This window comes from Hemiscyllium ocellatum, chromosome 1 (genome assembly GCF_020745735.1).
Source record: "Hemiscyllium ocellatum isolate sHemOce1 chromosome 1, sHemOce1.pat.X.cur, whole genome shotgun sequence".
In the NCBI taxonomy this organism is placed as follows: Eukaryota; Metazoa; Chordata; class Chondrichthyes; order Orectolobiformes; family Hemiscylliidae; genus Hemiscyllium; species Hemiscyllium ocellatum.
In genome coordinates this window covers 87,670,542-87,689,437 of record NC_083401.1, presented here as the reverse complement: position 1 = coordinate 87,689,437, position 18,896 = coordinate 87,670,542, and the positions used below count along the sequence as shown (strand labels likewise).

At 41.1% G+C, this 18,896-nt stretch overlaps 1 protein-coding gene across 3 annotated transcripts in view; it reads right to left on the bottom strand.

Annotated features, from left to right (window-relative positions):
- mtus1b (microtubule associated tumor suppressor 1b) overlaps window positions 1-18,896 on the bottom strand; it is a 145,584-nt gene that overhangs the window by 62,239 nt on the left and 64,449 nt on the right. The window contains exon 1 of one of the 3 annotated variants that reach the window (XM_060824001.1): window positions 9,810-9,930. The exons of the other annotated variants lie outside the window; for them this stretch is intronic. Within the exon in view, the coding sequence (XP_060679984.1) occupies window positions 9,810-9,930 (121 nt within the window). Of the gene's footprint in view, window positions 1-9,809; window positions 9,931-18,896 lie in introns of those variants that run through there. 3 annotated transcript variants of the gene reach the window in all.

Here is an 18,896-nt window from a genome sequence, read left to right as displayed (position 1 = left end):
TGTTTCAGGATGTGTTCATTCTGAAACGGAGAAGAAAAGGGAGATAAAGTAACATGGAAGGGTAATGGCAAGGGGTGTAGACAGGCATCTCTATGGCTATAGATGTGACTCTCTGATTCGATGTTGCAGGTCTTGAATACTGGGTCAACTATGTCATGGAATATTTGCATAGACATCCAGAGTTCATGGCTGAAGTTTGAATCAGTGATAGAAAAGGAAACAGACTTTACGCAAGCAGGCTTCAGGGAGTTACCTAGGAAGGTGAAGAGCATGACTTCAAAGTAGCAATCTTCAGGTAATTTAGTGTCACACAGTAGCAAGTATAGATCATAGGACACAGGAGCACATGGTGATGATTCAACCCATTCAGTCAACTCCAATGAAATCCTGGCTGATCTTATAAATTCTCAACTCCATTTCCTTGGTGTTTTCATAGAATCCCGACAGTTCATTGAGCCCATCGAATCTGCATGGACATTCGAACACCTACCACCCAAACCCACCCCTTCCCCTGCCCTATCCTCAAGTCCCATATTTCCTATAGCTAACCCACACTACAGGACAAACTAGCATGACCAATCCATCTGGCCTGCAGATCTTTGCACTGTGGGAGGAAACCGGAGCACTGGGTGGAACCCACACAGACAAAAGGGAGAATATTCAAACTCCACACAGACAGTGTCACCCAAGGCTAGAAATGAATATGGATCCCTGGTGCTGTGAGGCAGAAGTGCCAACCACTGAGCTGTCCCAAAAAATTAACTTCCCTTACTGACTAAAAATTTACATCTCAGCCTAGAATCTACATCATGACTCAGTCTCAACAGTCCTCTGTGGTAATGAATGTCAGACTCACTACCCTCAATAGATTCCTAATCTAGGTCTTAAATGACACCTGGTGACTTCTGGTCCTAGAATCTCCCACAAAAGGGAACCTTTCTGCATCTAGCCTGTCAAGTTCCTTAAGAAATATCAATATTTGGGAATAGCGAGACAGCAGATGAATGCATGATTGGAGGAGGGTGGAAGAGTGACAGCAGGCTTTAGATTCAAGGTATAAGGACTGTTTCTGGTTGAGGCAAAATTTGTACAAGTTGGACAGGTTACATTCGAACAGGAATGGGACCAATAAACTGAGGTTTTGTCAGGATTGATTTAAAACAGATTGATAGAGGACAAGTATTTTGAGGGAAGAGAAGCAGAGATAGAGTTACAAGTTAAAGTACTAGTGAGTGTCTGGAAGGTAGAGGGCACGTTGACTGGATAACAAATATTTGGAGTTCAGCGTGGTTAAAATGAAACATGTTTTAATGCAGGGAGCCCAAGGAACATAAAGATGAAATGAGGACAGATCTATGATAGCACACCTCCACATGAAGATTACCAATTTGGCTGAAAACTGGGCAGGATTGGTACCTCAACATACTAGGTTGGATCGTCTTCAGAGAAAGATTGGTGGTGGTGAATAGAGGGATATATCACAATATTCATTGTGCAATTATATTAGTAAGGGGTGATGTACTTAACTGATCAAGTGAGACTTATAAATGGCAGAAGTAACAAAATGGGAAAAACAGTATTGGGCGTACTACAGGCCAGTCAGGTAGAGATGCAGGATCAAATTTGAGACAAGTCTAAAGAATAACCAGGCAGTAATACAAGGCGGTTTTAATAACTCCAATATTTACTGTGATAGTTTTTGCATGCAATCAAGAGAGTAAATAAGATTCTTGAAACTGCATCTAGGAAAAGCTTTTCAGACTTTTCAATAAGGGAACTTCTGTGCATAATACTCAAATAAGCTTGGACAGCTGAAAAGCAGATCAGATAGACTGCTTGAGATAATCAAGCGTAACTCAATAAGTTTAAGATCATGATGGAGATGGATAAAGTTGGGCAGGGAATTAAAATGTTCTAAATGGAGGAAAGGTTTATCTCCCCAAGATACAATAGGCTTAAACTGACTGGAAACAGCTACTTGTGAATAAAACTGGTCAGAACGACGGGAGGCATTCAAGGAAGGAAAAATCTCAAGAGTACAGCTATTATAGTGTCTTAGAAATGTACAGCATGGAAATAGACCCTTCGGTCCAACCCATCCATGCTGACCAGGTATCCCAACCCAATCTATTCTCACCTGCCAGTACCCAGCCCATATCCCTCCAAACTCTTCCTATTCATATACCCATCCAGATGCCTCTTAAATGTTGCAATTGTACCAGCCTCCAACACATCCTCTGGCAGCTCATTCCATACACGTACCATCCTCGATGTGAAAAAGTTGCTCGTAGGTCTTTCCCCCTCTCACCCAAACCTATGCCCTCTAGTTCTGGACTCCCCCACCCCAGGTAAAAGACTTTGCCTGTTTACCCTATCCGTGCCCCTCAATTTTGTAAATCTCTATAAGGTCACCCCTCAGCCTCCAATGCTCCAGTGAAAACTGCCCCAGCTTGTTCAGCCTTTCCCTGTAGCTCAAATCCTCCAACACTGGGAATGTCCTTGTAAATTTTTTCAGAACCCTTTCAAGTTTCACAGCATCTTTCCAATAGGAAGGAAATCAGAACTGCATGCAATATTCCAAAAGTGGCCTAAACAATGTCCTGTACAGCCACATGACCTCCCAACTCCTGTACTCAATACTGTCCAATAAACGAAAGCATCCCAAATGCCGCTTTCACTATCCTACCTACGACTCCACTTTAAAGGAGCTATGAACCTGCACTCCAAACTCTTTGTTCAGCAACACTCCCTAGGACCTTACCATTAAAGGTGTACACATCCTGCTAAGATTTGCTTTCCGAAAATACAGCACTTAGAGTTTAATTCAGTTAAATGCTATCTGCCACTTCTCTGCCCATTGACCCAACTGGTCAAGATCATGTTGTAACAGGAGGTAAACCCTCTTTGCTGTCTACTACATCTCCAATTTTGGTGTCATCTGCAACCTTACTAACTATACCCTCTTATGCGTGCATCCAAATCATTTATGTAAATGACAAAAAGTAGAGGACCCAGCACCGATCCTTGTGGCACTCCACTGGTCACAGGCCTCCAGTCTGAAAAACAATCCTCTGCCACCACCCTCTGTCTTCTACCTTTGAGCCAGTTCTGAAACCAAATGGCAAGTTCTCACTGTATTCTGAGAGATCTAATCTTGCTAATCAGTTTCCCATGGGGAGCCCTTGTTGAATGCCTTACTGAAGTCCATATAGATCACATCAACCAATCTGCTCTCATCAATCTTCTTTGTGACTTCTTCAAAACACTCAATCAAGTTTGAGAGACATGATTTCCCACGCACAAAGCCATGTTGATTATCCCTAATAACTTCTTGTCTTTCCAAATACATGTACTTACTGTCCCTCAGGATTCCTTCCAACAACTTGCTCACCACAGACATCAGGCTCACTGGTCTATAGTTCCCTGACTTGTCCTTTCTACTCTTCTTAAACAGTGGCACCATGTTAGCTGACCTCCAGTCTTCCGGCACCTCACCTGTGACTATTGATGATATAAATATCTCAGCAAGAGGCCCAACAATCACTTTTCTAGCTTCCCACAGAGTTCTTGGGTACACCTGATCAGGTCCTGGGGATTTATCCACCTTTGTGTTTCAAGACATCCAGCACTTCCTCCTTTGTAATTTGGACATTTTGCAAAGTGTCACCATCTATTTCCCTTCATTCTATATCTTCCATGACCTTTTGCATGGTAAATACTGATGCAAAATACTCGTTTTTTTCTGTGAATCCGCACAAAGGCCGTCTTGCTGATCTTTGAGGGGCCCTATTCTCTCACTAGTTACCCTTTTGTCCTTAATGTATTTGTAAAAACTCTTTGGATTCTCCTTATTTCTATTTGCCGAAGCTATGTCCTCTTTTTGCCCTCCTGATTTCCCTCTTAAGTATACTCCTACTGCCTTTGTACTCTAAGGATTCACTACCTATCATTTCTATACTTTAGACATGCTTCCTGTGGGGCCAAGACTGGAGAACTCTGGTTACCAATAGGTATGAAAAGGTCGAGGTTACAGCAGACAGGAGAGAATTCCTAGAGGCATTGTAAACAAAAAGAAACAAAAAAAAACAAATTAGGAATACTAAGTGTAGGGCACAAGAAATCAGTGAGCAGAATAGAAGGAAAACCAGAGTTTTAAAATAGCTAGACCAAGAGTGGAACCTATTAGCGAACAAGGTAGAAAGAGGAGACCTGGAAGACCTGGACAGAGTCCTCAATGAATACTTTGCATTAGTTTTCATAACTACAAAAAGGACAATAATATAGCTTATTAGGAAAAAGGATCGAGTTAATTTCTTACAAATGAAGAGAAAGGACGTACCAGCAAGTTTAGCAGGTTGTGAAGTACATAAGTGCCCAGACTCTTATGCAATGTATCCTTAGCTGTTCAGGGAGACAGGAAAGGAGATATCAGGAGCTCTGGCAGTAATTTTCAAATCTCTTCTGGCCACAGGTGCTGGAAGGATTTTAGTATTGCCCCAGGATTTAAAAACAAGGGAGAAAAGGGATAGACGAAGAATGTTTAGACCTGCCAGCAAGAGCAATTGAGGGGAAGAATGTACCTGCATTTGGAGAGAGGGGCATTAATTAGGGATAATAATGGATTCAAGACAATGTTTGACCAATTTGAGGGTAAGGAATCATAAGTGTTGATTAAAGGTAATGTAATTTGATTTGGTCAATCTGGACTCCAGCAAGGCCTTTGTTAACCTCCCTCAAGGCAGATTGGTTCACAAAGTGGGACCTCATAGGATGCAAACAAAATGACATGGTGAATCCAAAATTGGCAGGGAGGAAGCAGAGATTGATGGTAGAGGGATACATCGGTGTCAGGAAGTGTTTTCAATGGGGTTCTGTAGGGTTATGTGCTAGGACCTTGGCTTGTGGTGAACGTGAATAATCTGAATTTAAAAACTGTAGCGGCCATGATGGAGTAGTTCATAAATGACATGAAAATTAGTAGGGTAGTGAATAGATAGCAAACAGAAGAATATCAATTGACTAGTCAGGTGAGCAGTTCAGCAGCAAACAATTCAACCCGAAAAGAAAATTGAGGAAATGAACCTCCAGCTGATAAAATGAGACTTGACTACCATTGTGTGTTTTAACTCCAGAGGAAGGTATCCTGATATCAGATCATCCTTTATTTACTTGTGGAGTCCTTGACACTGATCGCAGTGAATGCCTGCTTAGATCTGCCTGTCCTGAAGGGTCACACCTGAAACTTAGACTTCTCCATCCCCTAATGCTGCCTGGCTTGCTATGTTCTTCCAGTCTCCTGCTTGTCTGTTTAGATCAATCAGCCAGAGCTTGATAATTGGACCAGGTAAACAGGCCCAAATCAGGCATTTCACTGTATGAGGTCCACCTAGCTGACACCACAAAAGTAGAATCTTAAAGAACCAAAGATTAGAGGGACCTCCATGCCTACATGCAAAGATACTTCAAAAGTACCAGGGCAGTATGGGAAAGTGGATTAAAGTAGCATACAGGAAATTTACCTTTTAGTTGCAGAATGGACAAGTTATGGTGGGACTGTATAAAATGGTTAGGCCACAATTAGAGCAGTGCGCGCAATTCTGGTCACACGACAGGTTGGACATGATTGTACTTGAAAGGGTGCAGAGGACAGCGACCTGTGCTCGAGGCGGTGAGCTATGAGGAACAGCTGAATAAGCTGGGGCCATTTCCAGCAGCTATACAAGTTGCATACCTCTCGGGTGTCCTTCCATGTTTTCGGGGCATAGATTGGAAGACACTTTCTAGCAGAAGGGTCCATAACTGGGAGCACAGATTTAAGGTAGAGGTAAAGGGTGAAGACAGGAATTGATGAGAAATTATTTCATCCAGAAGGTAGTGAAGTTAGAAATGGTTTTTAACATTTAAACAGCATTTAGATATTCAATTGCATTAACATACACTCCAGTATTATGGGCCAAGGACATTATTTAATACAGTCAAGATCTTTGATGATCACAGACAGTAGGTCAAAAAAGCCTATGCAATACAAGTTTAAAAGGTGCAGTTCTTTTTCAAGAGCCTCTACTGATCCCACATCTACGACAATCTCAAGTAATACATCCTGGATCCTCTAAAATTTGATTAAATGAAATCCCTCCCTGTCCCCATTGCTGCTTTTTACCAATTACCCAAAATCTGCACCTTCTAATTCTCAAACCTTTGATGAGCAGTAAATTTGTTTCTTGTCCACTGTCCAGACTCCCACGATTTTGAATACGCCTAATAAATCCACAACCTTGCTTCCTATGGACAGTCAAAACTTAGCCAATCTTCCGATGCAACAGAAGCTCCTACATTCCCAATAAAGCAGTATCAAGTAGATTTACTTGAAAACCCAACTGAGTAGGTTAACTAAATAATCCAACATCTTTATCCATAAAAAGTTTTCCCTTTACTGGAGTTTCTCGCCTACTTAACCAAATGCTCGTGGATGAAATTTTCTGTTTTTAGTGTACTCCATCAATGAGGAGCCTTGTCGGCTGGCAAAACAAACAAAACCAGAGTAATTCTTTCCTATACAACCACCTCTGCACTGTGTAATGAAAATAAAATGCTGCAGGGAACCCTACGTTTAGCATCATAGCTTTTCAAACAAGTAATTAGTTCAACATCGTAGGCGGTACAGTGGCACATTTGTTAGATCTGCTGCCTCACAGCAGCACAGACCTGGGTTCAATTCCAGCCTTGGGTGTTTGGTCTGTGGGAGGAAACCTGAGCAAACATGCAGATACTGGAAGAATGTGCAAAGATGAGCAAGTCAGGCAGAGGAGTAATAACAAATGCAGGATTATGGGGATAGAGTTGGGAGCCAAGTCTGCGTGGGATACTTGGAGGGTCAGAACAGACTATTTACCAAACAGCCTCTTTCCATACTGTACGAATTCCGCAATCTGTCAGTCATGGACAAATCACAAGGTCAGAGTTGGCAAAGTGTCACTGGAAAAAGCACAGGAGACCAGTATCATCCCAGGAGCACAAGTCAACATTTCGGGCAAAACTCTGGGTTTATGCCTGAAACATCAACTTTCTTGCTACTCTAATGCTGCCTGACCTGCTGTGCTTTTTATAGTGCCATACTTTATCATCAACTGACTCTCCAGCATATGCAGTCCTCACTTTTTCTAAATCATATGATCACTGATGCATTCATGTATAAGGACGAGGCACTGTATACATCAACATATACCATAAAATCAGGCTACGTTCAGAAATAGTTTAGTCTTGCAGCTTAAACCAGCAGGCAAAGAAATAAGGGACTTTAGTTATGCAAAGAGAGAACATGGATTTGGTCTTGGTACAGAAAAAAGGGGGAAGATTTAACATGCTTAAAATTAGAAGAGGTTTTCATACAGTAAACACAAACTGGTTTCACTAGCAGGAGACAGTGTTATCAGGAGGGTAAAAGATGAAGTAAAAATTGGCAAAAGAGCTGGAAGATTGCTTTCCTGGATTATAATCTACAATGTACTGCTTGAAAAGGGTAGAAGCAAGTGGGAATTGAAAGGTACTCTTAAGTGGGGAAAAATAAAGCTCTCAAGAAATGGGACTGATTGCACAGCACAACACCGGAGTCAGAGCTTAACTCCCAGGTGCTACATAACAGCCAACGCAGCATTTCAAACAATGTCGCACTCCTTTGGAAATGTGACAAATGTGAAGACTAGATTAGAGATCTCCAACTCATTACCTTTTGACAAAGACTATGGCAGTTCATAAGTTAATTTTTTTTTTAAACATTTTATAGATAATGTTAGACAAAATAGCTTGAAGTGTACCAAATTACTAGGGTCCAGAGAATAATCAGATTGACGTTTAAGCATGCTTCGCAAGTATTGTAGCCCCATTTAATGTTATTACTGGACAAGACTAATCCTAGCAAAAAATCCGGCTTCTAGATCAATTTTAGTTTAAAAAGTTAGTCGTTCAGTGAAAGACAAATGCAAAGTTGTAGATTCAAGTTTAGATTAGATTCCCTACAGTGTGGAAACAGGCCCTTCAGCCCAACTAGTCCACACCAACCCTCCGAAGAGTAACCCACCCAGACCCATTTCCATTTGACTGATGCACCCAACACTACGGGCAATTTAGCACGGCCAGTTCACCTGACCTGCACATCTTTGGACTAATAAGTAGATTATGCAAAAGCAAGCAGTGGATGAGATATTTTTAATAGTCAATTTCAAAGACTTCTAAACAATCCATTATCCCATGAATGCCACAGACATCTCTTTACACTACTTAGAGGAGAAAGTGAGGTCTGCAGATGCTGGAGTATCAGAGCAAGTGCAGCAGGTCAGGCAGCATCCAAGGAACAGGAAATTCGACATTTCGGGCATAAACCCTGACAAAGGGCTTATGCCCGAAATGTCAAATTTCCTGTTCCTTGGATGCTGCCTGACCTGCTGCGCTTTTCCAGCAACACATTTTCAGCTCTTTACAGTACTTAGACCAGCAAGAATGCCCTTATCCATCTGCCCTACTGAACTTCACTTAACTGACTTCAACTTCTAGTCTCAGGAATCTGATAGCTCAGTTGTATCAAGGCTTCAACATTTTCAGCATCTCATAACCCCTTCAGGTTTTAAACAAAACACTATCTGGAACTTTTACTTTTCCCTAACACAAAAGACAATTTATTTTAAGTAATTCTAAACCATTTGTCTCTATCAGGAGCAACTGCTTTACATATGGAACTTTAGCCAAAAAGCCAGCAGAACTGTCCATATTTTCTTTTAAAAACCTTCCCCCACTTGTCAATAAACAATGGCATTTCCCCATAATTAAAAGGGGGAGCGAGAGCGAGGAAGGAATGGGGACAATTCATAATCTTGTAAGGTATTTATCTTGCTTTCTCAGAAAAATTGTTTCCAATGTAAACAGATACATGGTGGCTGATCAATGAAAAAAAATCATCAAATGCTATATTCTAGTAATCAACAATTCTTCAATATGCTTTATGCTATCCTGAGCCAGGTCACTGAGAAGTGTGAATTTGATGCTGTCAGAAAACAAACTTTAATATGGGTACCTGATGCTAACAGTGGAAAAAGCTGTTCAGGGAATCAAATCACTTTATTGACCAAGTAGGTCATAATGGTAGTTACTATATACTCAGTAATTACCACGACTGAACTCTTTTGGCAAAAAAGTCTTTACGCATTTCATGTAAATCAAAGTAAAAAAGGGGATTCAAAAATCATACAGCCAACATTACATGGCTCACTAGAATCATTACAGCTATACATGGTTAGTTTTTTTTAAAACATAGTTAGATCACCTACAGAAAAACAAAATTGGACATAACTGCTTCCTACTTCATTTGCTACATTTTGGAATACAAAGAGGACACTGCTTCTATATCTGCATTAAAATGAATTTATAACAATGTTTAGATACTTCCTTAGACTTGCTATCCATTAGAGCAGAGAGTAAGGCAAAGAATTACATAACAATTATTCAACACAAAGCAAAGTTTTCAAATGTAATTCCCAAAACAGAAAATACTTGCCAGTTTTAAAGAAGGACTAGTTGTCTGCACTTCAAGTTATTCTCCCTTCCAACAATAATGCAACATTGGTGACAGTTATCTGGACCTAAGTTTAAGCAGCAAAGTGGGCATCTACAATTCATCATGTATTTGCACTAACCCAATTGTTTGTAGCATACATTCACAGACACAGGCTGCAGTTAAAACATGTATCCCCTCTCTCCTCTTCCACCACAACCCCCTCACCCACTCCGAATCCCAATCTCTGTTTCACAACACAAACCTGTTCGGAAAACAGGTGCATTCTTGCTGTACGCCGACAGAAACTGAAGGTTTTGGAACAATCCTTTTGCAGTCAGTTGCACCCGAATCCGAGTTAGGGAGAATCTTGAACTCCATAACATTTCTTCAAGGTAAAAATGGCAAACCAAAAGGAAAAAATCATGCTTATCTACAAATCATGTACTACATAACAGATTCCACCAGTGCAGGTAAACTGGGCAAAAAAATCCAATTGCTTTGACTCTCTTTAAACAAGAATAAAAGTCTATCAAATCCACCAATTATTTACAGCAGAAGATACGTCTATTTGGTAGCGCTTTCTTTTGGCGTTGACAGTCAAAGACTGAACAGCTACCTACTTTCCACTAGTTGATAAAGCAATAAGCCAGCCTCTAAACTGCACCGATTGTTCACGCTTCATCTACCACAACAAAACATGGTGGGGGTGGGGACTGAAACACAAAATAAAGCAACCTTGGATTTTCAGTTTTAAATCAAATATTTCAATGTTTTCATGACCATTAAAAACAGTGAATTACATTTATGGATTAAAATATTTGATGATTTCTCCCATTCTTCAAAAGGGAATTCCAACTCCTTAGAGAGCTTAGTTGTTCTGTAAATAAGTTTCCTGCGAGAATCTGAACTCAGTTCCACACCCAGTCTCAACTGCTGAGCTTTAGAAACTTCAGTTATGGGAAACATTCCAAACTTTTGAAAACCTGTATTTGTGTGCCAATTCACATTGCTTAGCATGCTCCAAGCACACCACTAATTTTAAAAGCTAATAACCAGCTACAAGCAAAATTATTTCAAGTATATACAACCGAGTCTGACTCAGCTCAAATGGTTAAAGATGAAAAAATAAAAATGGTATCTCAGACTTCAATAAAAATTCCTGCAGTTAAAATAACTCATTTTAATTCAGAAGTTTAAATCAACATGTTGGAACAATTGGTGCTCATTTACGCTCCAAAAAATGCATAAATATGGATTCAGCACATATACAACCCACGGGTTACTCAAGTTTCCCATTTCATTCTTCTAGTTTATCATTATAGCTTCATTTCAGCTAATTTTAGTTTTTAAAACACTGGGATATGATTTCATCTTCCTGCAAGAGTACATTGGAATAAAGAACATTGTCAATAACAATTCCTAGTAGAAAATGAAATGAAACATTACACTGATGTTCCAGATAACCATCCAGGACATGGTTTCTGACTAAGACTTATGTCAAATTCTGTGGTTTGCAATAAATTTCTGTTTTCTTTAAGGAACTGTTTGAAGTAATTTGAATAGGTCAAAAGGAAAAAACTGACCTTTTGTATTAGTCATACAATCTACAATTAACCATTGAAAATTAAACAAGAAACAAAAATGTAGTTTTTGTTGTATAATGATGCCATGAAACTTTTGGTACAGTCAAAAAAGGTCATTACAATTAAACTGTTATGATCTGCAGTGTTAAACATAGGGTGCCATTTCAAAATCTTCTGATGACCATTAGTAATGTGGCAGCAACTATCAAAACTTTGGCCATGAAAATAATACATAAATTCAATTTCATTTCTTTTTTTGTGGGCAAGGAAGAGGATGACAACCTTAAAAGCTTTCATTAAATGATTATTAGTGATCAGATTTGTGAAGAGCAAGCCTTTGTAACAATAGTGAACTGACCAGTTTTCTTTGGTCATAATGAGACAGTATGCAACAACGCCTCCAGTGCTGGTTTTAACTATTGCACAGAAGCCTGGACAACTTGTATAACCCAAACACGAGCGGTTAGAGACACCCCTAGCCCAGAAAAAGAATAAAATGTTCCATAAAGAGACCTATTCAGAATAGATTAGATAACTTAGTGTTGAAACAGGCCCTTCGGCCCAACAATCCGCATACGTGAACACCAACTAGCCATGAAACGACACGACCAGCTATCCCTAGTAGCCACACACGCAGACAACAAGCAACATGAATTCGACTGGGAAAACACTACTCATAGGGCAAGCCAGACAGAGAACAGCCAGGGAATTCCTAGAGGCATGGCATTCATCCACAAACTCCATCAACAGACACATCGACCTGGACCCAATATACCAATCACTACAGCGGACAGCTGAAACTGACACCCGGAAGCGGCAAGGACAGACCACTATAAATGCCGGAAGAAACATCAAAGAAGCGCTTCGCAGGAGGCTCCACAGCACTGATGATGTCTCCTAGCCAGGGGACGAAACGTTTGCAACAAAAACTTCCAGCTCGGCGAACAGAACCACTACAACAAGCACCCGAGCTACAAATCTTCGCACAAACTTTGAATACATATTAAAATAGGACTGTAGAAACTTACAATCAAAACAGTGCTTCTGTGAAATTGCAAGAATACCTAAGAACTGTTGAAACTGGCAATACTAAGTGAAATCTCATGACCCAGCTATGAGATCTCCATTTAATATTTTCCATATATTGATATTTAGTACAGTTATAATTTCACACTTATAGGTCTGGAATTTTTACTAACATTACTAACTTTAAATACAAAATGACCAACACTTCTTAATGAGAATGGACAGACTTTCTAACCCCATCAGGACTAAGAGCCAGCATTTAGCAAGTGCTTAAACAAACATGCACACTTGCCCAGGACAGATGTCATGTAAACTAGTGTATGACAGATACAAAACTGTGACACCACAGTGTTAGAATTTCAATGTATTCAAAAACTGTTCCTAAGAGTTGTAAAACTGTACTTGGGATTCCATCACTGTCCCAAACGGTGCCACTGCAGATGCTCTCCATACAAGCTATTTCGCCACTCACCAATCTGTTTTTGAACAATCCCACACAGCTGTATCTCTGTTCTACTACTAAAGGGGATGGCAAAGTGACTCAGTGGTTAGTATTGAAGACTCTTAGCATCTGGGACCCAGGTTCAATTCCATCCTCAAACAACCAAGGGTGTAGAGTTTGTACATTGTCCCTGTATCTGCGTGTTTCCTCCAGGTGCTTTGGGTTTCCTCCGACAGTCCAAATATGTGCAGGTTAGGTAGATTGGGCAATTTAGCACAGCCAGTGTGCAGAGATATGTAAATTAGGTGGATTTGTTATGGGAAATGCAAGGTTACGGGGTGGGGAAGTGTCTGAATGGGATGCTTGTTGGAGAGTCAGTGTTGACTCTTTGGGCTGAATGGCCTATTTCCCCATGGTAGAGATTCTGTGATTTAGCACTCACTGTCAACAGCCTAAAAGCTATTTTTCAGCCCCATTCTGTTCCAAATTATTAATGGACTTAAACATTAACTTACTTCCGCCATGGATGTAGTTTTACAAGCTCAGTTTCTCCAGCATACGGAGTACTTCACTTTTATACAAAAAAAACCATCCATCCATGCTTATTGCTATTTACATTGAAGTAGTCATAACTAGAAGCACAGTGGTATTTTACTAAAACACTTTCTTGATATTTAAATACGAATACAGTATATCCACCAATTCCATATTATCCACAGCATGTGTTAGTTTCAAGGCCATTAGATTGGTCAAACACAATATGCCTTTAAACAACCTACACAGACTAATGTTATACCCGATCATCCTGAATTTAGTGAAGAAATGTCATAGTTTCTGTACCAACGAACATATTCTGCATGACAGATGTTAAGCTTACTCTCCTTAAATTTCCTTTTTTTTTGTTTAAATTTCACTAAGTGAAATATTCAGAGACCTTCCCTGGATGGATTTGCACAGTTAAAACCAATCCATCAACTATCTCACAAGCTACTTCTTTTAAAGACCCAAAGATGAAGTCTATGAGGACTAGGCAATCATTGGTCCACATCTTGACAGTTTATTTAGTACCATTTCTTTGATGATTAAGATTTTCTAGACTTTTCATTGAATTCACACATGGGCTGTGGGATTTACTGGCTGGACCTACATTTACTGTGCATTTAGTTTCCCTTAAACTGGTGGGGAACGACTGCAATCCTCTGAACTAGGTACACCCACAATGCCAAAAAAACCTTGATGCAGAGGTGCTAGCGTTTGTCTACCCAGTCTAAGTTCAAAATCACAACACTAGGTTATAGTCCAACAGGTTTATTTGGAAATACAAGCTTTCAAAGCACTGCTCCTTCATCAGCTACCTGGGAAGGAAAACTTGGACCAAGCCACAATGAAAGATCACAGACATTTTCAAGTCAAATGAGGGCTGGTTTGTGGGAAGCTTGTAGTTTTCCCACATGTTTGCTATTATTGTCCCTCTCAATGCTTGCAGCTGGGTTTGGAAAAGTTTAGCTTAGTTTCTGGCCTAAGGCACTCCCCAAGATGGTGTTCGTGGTATTGCCATCATGGAATATCTCCCACTAAATGTCAAGGAGTGGTGGGTAAATTCCCTTGGAGATGGTCATTGTCTGGTTCTCATGTGGTGTCAGTGTTACTTGTTATTTGCCAGCCCAAAACAAACATTATCTAGCTATGACTTTGCTGCATTTGGATGTAGACTGGTTCAATACCAGAGTCATCGTGAGTGGTACTGAACCTTGCACAGTGAACAAGCCCATTCTGACCTTATGAAGCAAGGAAGTCATTGTTTGAGCAGCTGAAGATGATTCCACCAAAAACACTCAAGAAATATCTCGACATGTCTTGGAGATGAGACAACCACATCTTTTCCATACAGACTTGGTTCTCTCCCATTGACTTCAGTTTTGCTAAAGCTCTTTGATATCATCAATTATTCAACTTTGACTGGCCTTGAAGTCAAGGCTCTCACATCATTTCTGTGATTTAGCTCTTGAACGGAGTCAGAGTAAGAGTTGTACAGCATGAAAACAGACCCTTCAGTCCACCCTGTCCATGCCGACCAGATATCCCAACCCAATCTAGTCCCACCTGCCAGTACCCGACCCACACCCCTTCAAACCCTTCCTATTCATATACCCATCCAAATGCCTCTTAAAATATTACAATTGTACTAGCCTCCACCATTTCCTCTGGCAGCTCATTCCATACCCATACCACCCTCTACATGAAAATGTTGCCCCTCAGCTTCTTTTATATATCTTTTCCCCCGTCACCCTAAACCTATGCCCTCTAGTTCTGGACTTCCCCAGCCTCCCCACTATCCATGCCCCTCATGATTTTGTGAACCTCTAAGGTCACCCCTCAGCCTCAGATGCTCCAGGGAAAACAGCTCCAGCCTGTTAAGCCTCTACCAATAGCTCAAATCCTCCAACCCTGGCAAATCTTTTCTGAGCCCTTTCAAGTTTCACATTTTTCCAATAGGAAGGAGACCAGAATTGCACGCAGTATTGCAAAAGTGGCCTAACCAATTACCTGTACAGCCGCAACATGACCTCCCACCTCCTGTACTCAATGCTCTGACCAACAAACACCGCTTTCACTCTCCTATCTACCTGCAATTCCACTTTCAAGGAGCTATGAACCTGCACTCCAAGGTCTCTTTGTTTAGCAACATCCCCTAAGACCTTACCATTAAGTCCTGCTAAGATGCACTCTTCCAAAACGCAGCACCTCGCATTTATCTGAAATATACTCTCAGCCCATTGGCCCATCTGATCAAGGTCCTGTTGTAAGCTAAGGTAACCCTCTTCACTGTCCACTACACCTCCAATTTTGGTGTCATGTGCAAACTTACTAACTGTACCTCTAATGCTCGCATCCAAATCATTTATGTAAATGACAAAATAGAGGACCCAGCACCAATCCTTGTGGCGCTCCACTGGTCACAGGCCTCCATTCTGAAAAACAATCCTCCACCACCACCCTCTGTCGTCTACCTTTCAGCCAGTTCTCTATCCAAATGGCTAGTTCTCCCTGTATTCCACGAGATCTAACCTTGCTAACCTGTCTCCCAATTTAGATTACTTACAGTGTGGAAACATGCCCTTCGGCCCAACAAGTTCACACCGACCCACTGAAGCGCAACCCACCCAGACCCATTCCCCTGCATTTACCCCTTCACCTAACACAACGGGCAATTTAGCATGGCCAATTCACCTAACCTGCACATTTTTGGACTGTGGGAGGAAACCGGAGCAAACCCACGCAGACATAGGGAGAATATGCAAACTCCACACACAGTCACTCGAGGTGGAAATTGAACCCGGATCTCTGGCACTGTGAGGCAGCAGTGCTAACCACTGTGCCACCCATGGGAACCTTGTCAAGCACCTTACTGAAGTCCATATAGATCACATCTACTGCTCTGCCCTCATCAATCCTCTTTGTTACCTCTTCAAAAAAAGACTCATCCAAGTTTGAGAGACATGATTTCCCTTGCACAAAGCTATGTTGACTATCCCTAATCAGTCATTTCCTTTCTAAATATATGTACATCATGGAGGTTGAAATGAAGCAAGCAGCTGAATGGCTCTGGTGGGCATCAGGAAGCAAGTTCATTGTTGAACACGTGCTGCTTGACAGCATTTTCAGAACGTAGAAGTGTACAGCCGAGGAATGGACCCAACGGCCCACAATGTTGCACTGAACATAACACCAAAATGAAACTAATCTCTTCTGCCTGCCCTTGGTCCCCACCCCTACGTTCCTTTTATATTCATGTGGTTAATCTCAAAGACATTAAAATGCCCCTCCACTACTATTCCAGTGTTCCAGACTCCTAACACTAAGTAGGAAACCTGCCCCTCATGCCTCCTTTAAAATTTCCCCCACCACCTTAAAGGCATACCCCTTGGTATTTGATATTTAAACTCTGGGAAAATTATTCTGACCGATAACCCTATCTATGCATCTCAATTTTTTAGACTTCTCAAGTCTCCCACCAGCCTCTGCCACTCCAGAGAAAACAACCTGGGTATTTCTAGCTTCTACTTACAGCTCAGACCCGGTAATCCAGGCAGCAGCCTGGTAGTCATCTTCTGCACCCTCTGCAAATCCTCCACATTCTCCCCAAAAAGTGGCAACCAAAATTGAATGAATACTCTTACTGTGACCTCACCAAAATCTTGCAAAGCTGCAACATGACATTCGGACCCTTGTACTCCAGCCGCTGAGCAATAAAGACAAGCACGCCATATGCCTTCTTTACCACCTATCTACTTCTGTTGCCACTTTCAGGGAGCTATGGACTTGAAACAGAAGATCCCTCTGTATATCGATACTGTTCTGGGTCCTGCTATTAACGGCATACCTTTCCTTAACATTTGACCTCCCAAACTGCAATACTTCATACTTAGATTAAGCTCCATCTGCAATTTTTCTGCCCACATCTGCAACTGATCGATGTTCTGTTGCATTCTTCGACAACCGTCCACACTATCCACAAATGCACCAATCTTTGTGGAAGTTGCAAACTTACTGACCCACCCACATTTTCATTTAAGTTATTTATATTTAAATCACAAACAGTTCCCAGTACAGATCCCTGCAGAATACCACTAATTGCAGACCGCTAGCCTGAAAAAAAAACACTTCCACCACTACCCTCTGCCTTCGATGGCCAAGCAGATTTTGAATCAGTGGGGCTATGTCATTGGACCCCATGCATCTTAACCTTCTGGATGAACCCAATATAGACCTTTTCAAAAGCCTTACAAAAATCCATTTAAACAACACCTAATGCTCTATACACAGATCACCTTTGTTAATTCCTCAAATCAAGTTGATAAAGACATTACCTATCCTACACAAAGCCATGGTGTGTAAATCTTAAGGATTCTCTCCAATTGCTTCCCAATAACTGATGAGTGTGTCACCGGTCTATTATTGCTTGAATTAACAGAGGAACATTAGCTACTCATCAGTCCTCTGGAACCTCTCCAGTAGCTAGTGAGGGTTCAAAGATATTGATCAAGGCCTCAGCAATCTCCTCTCTTGTCTCACTCAATAACCTGGAGTAGATACCATCAGGCCCTGGGGACTGAGCCACCTTCATGCTCAAGAAACCCAACACCACTTCTTTCTTGACCTCAAAAATGTCCTAGCATATTAACATGCTCCACACTATCCTCAGTATCCTTTTCCCTCGATGAATACTGAAGCAAAGTACTCATTTAAGAATTGCCCACATCCTCTGCCTCCACATACAAGTTCCCTCCATCTTTGAGTGGTCCTACCTTCACCCTAGATTAAAAACAAAAAGGATAACTACCTATAGAATGCCTTGGGATTCTCTTTAACCAGACTTGCCATGATCATTTCATGGTCCCTTCTTGTTCTAATTTCCTGCTCGAGTACTTTCCTCTTTTCCTTAGATTCCACACAGGTCCTGACTGATTTTAGCTTCCTAAACCTTACATATGCTTGTTTTCTTTGAGAGTAGATTCTCAACCTCCCTAGTTAGCCAAAGGTCCCTTATCTTGCCAGCTTGGTCCTTCCTCCTGACTGGAACCTATCAGGTTCTTAAACAGTTCCCACGTCAAACAATGACTTGTTTACTCCTCCTCCCAACACACTCTCCCTAGCCCCTGCCTAATACTGACATAACTTGCCTTTCACCTAATTAGTACCTTGCTGTTGATGACATCTGCCATCACTTCACTGATGGGGTGATAACTGGCCGGGCTGGAGGTGTCCTTTTAGTTTCTATGACAGTCTCAAGTCCAAGTCATTGGACTTAAGAGTTTGGGATGTGCAGATCATGGAAGCATTTATTAACTTTGCATGCTAACCTTTCAAATGAAGTTCTGCTTAATTTGGACCAAATACCTCTAACTATTGAGCAGATGGACAATGGGACTTGTAAATTAGGACACAGATGCCAGGATTTTTGATTACTCTGAGACCGTAGATTATGCAAAACTGGAGAACAGTGCATTGCAACAGTTAAATCCAGTTGAGAGTTTCAGCAGTTGATTAATTAGGGCTCGGTGGAGGTGGGTGACAGCAGAAATGGAAATATATTTTAGTCTTCTGAACCATCTTTCTGTGCCAGTGCCATCTTGAAGCAAAAATTAACAAGATCACAGATGCAAAGTCGGTGATAATAAACTATCAGCAGGGAATATGGGACCCAAGGGAGATAAAGTTTTCAACAAGTGGAGGATAACGTCATGAAAAAGCAGATGTTATTGTCGAGGATAACATCATGATAAAGCAGATGATA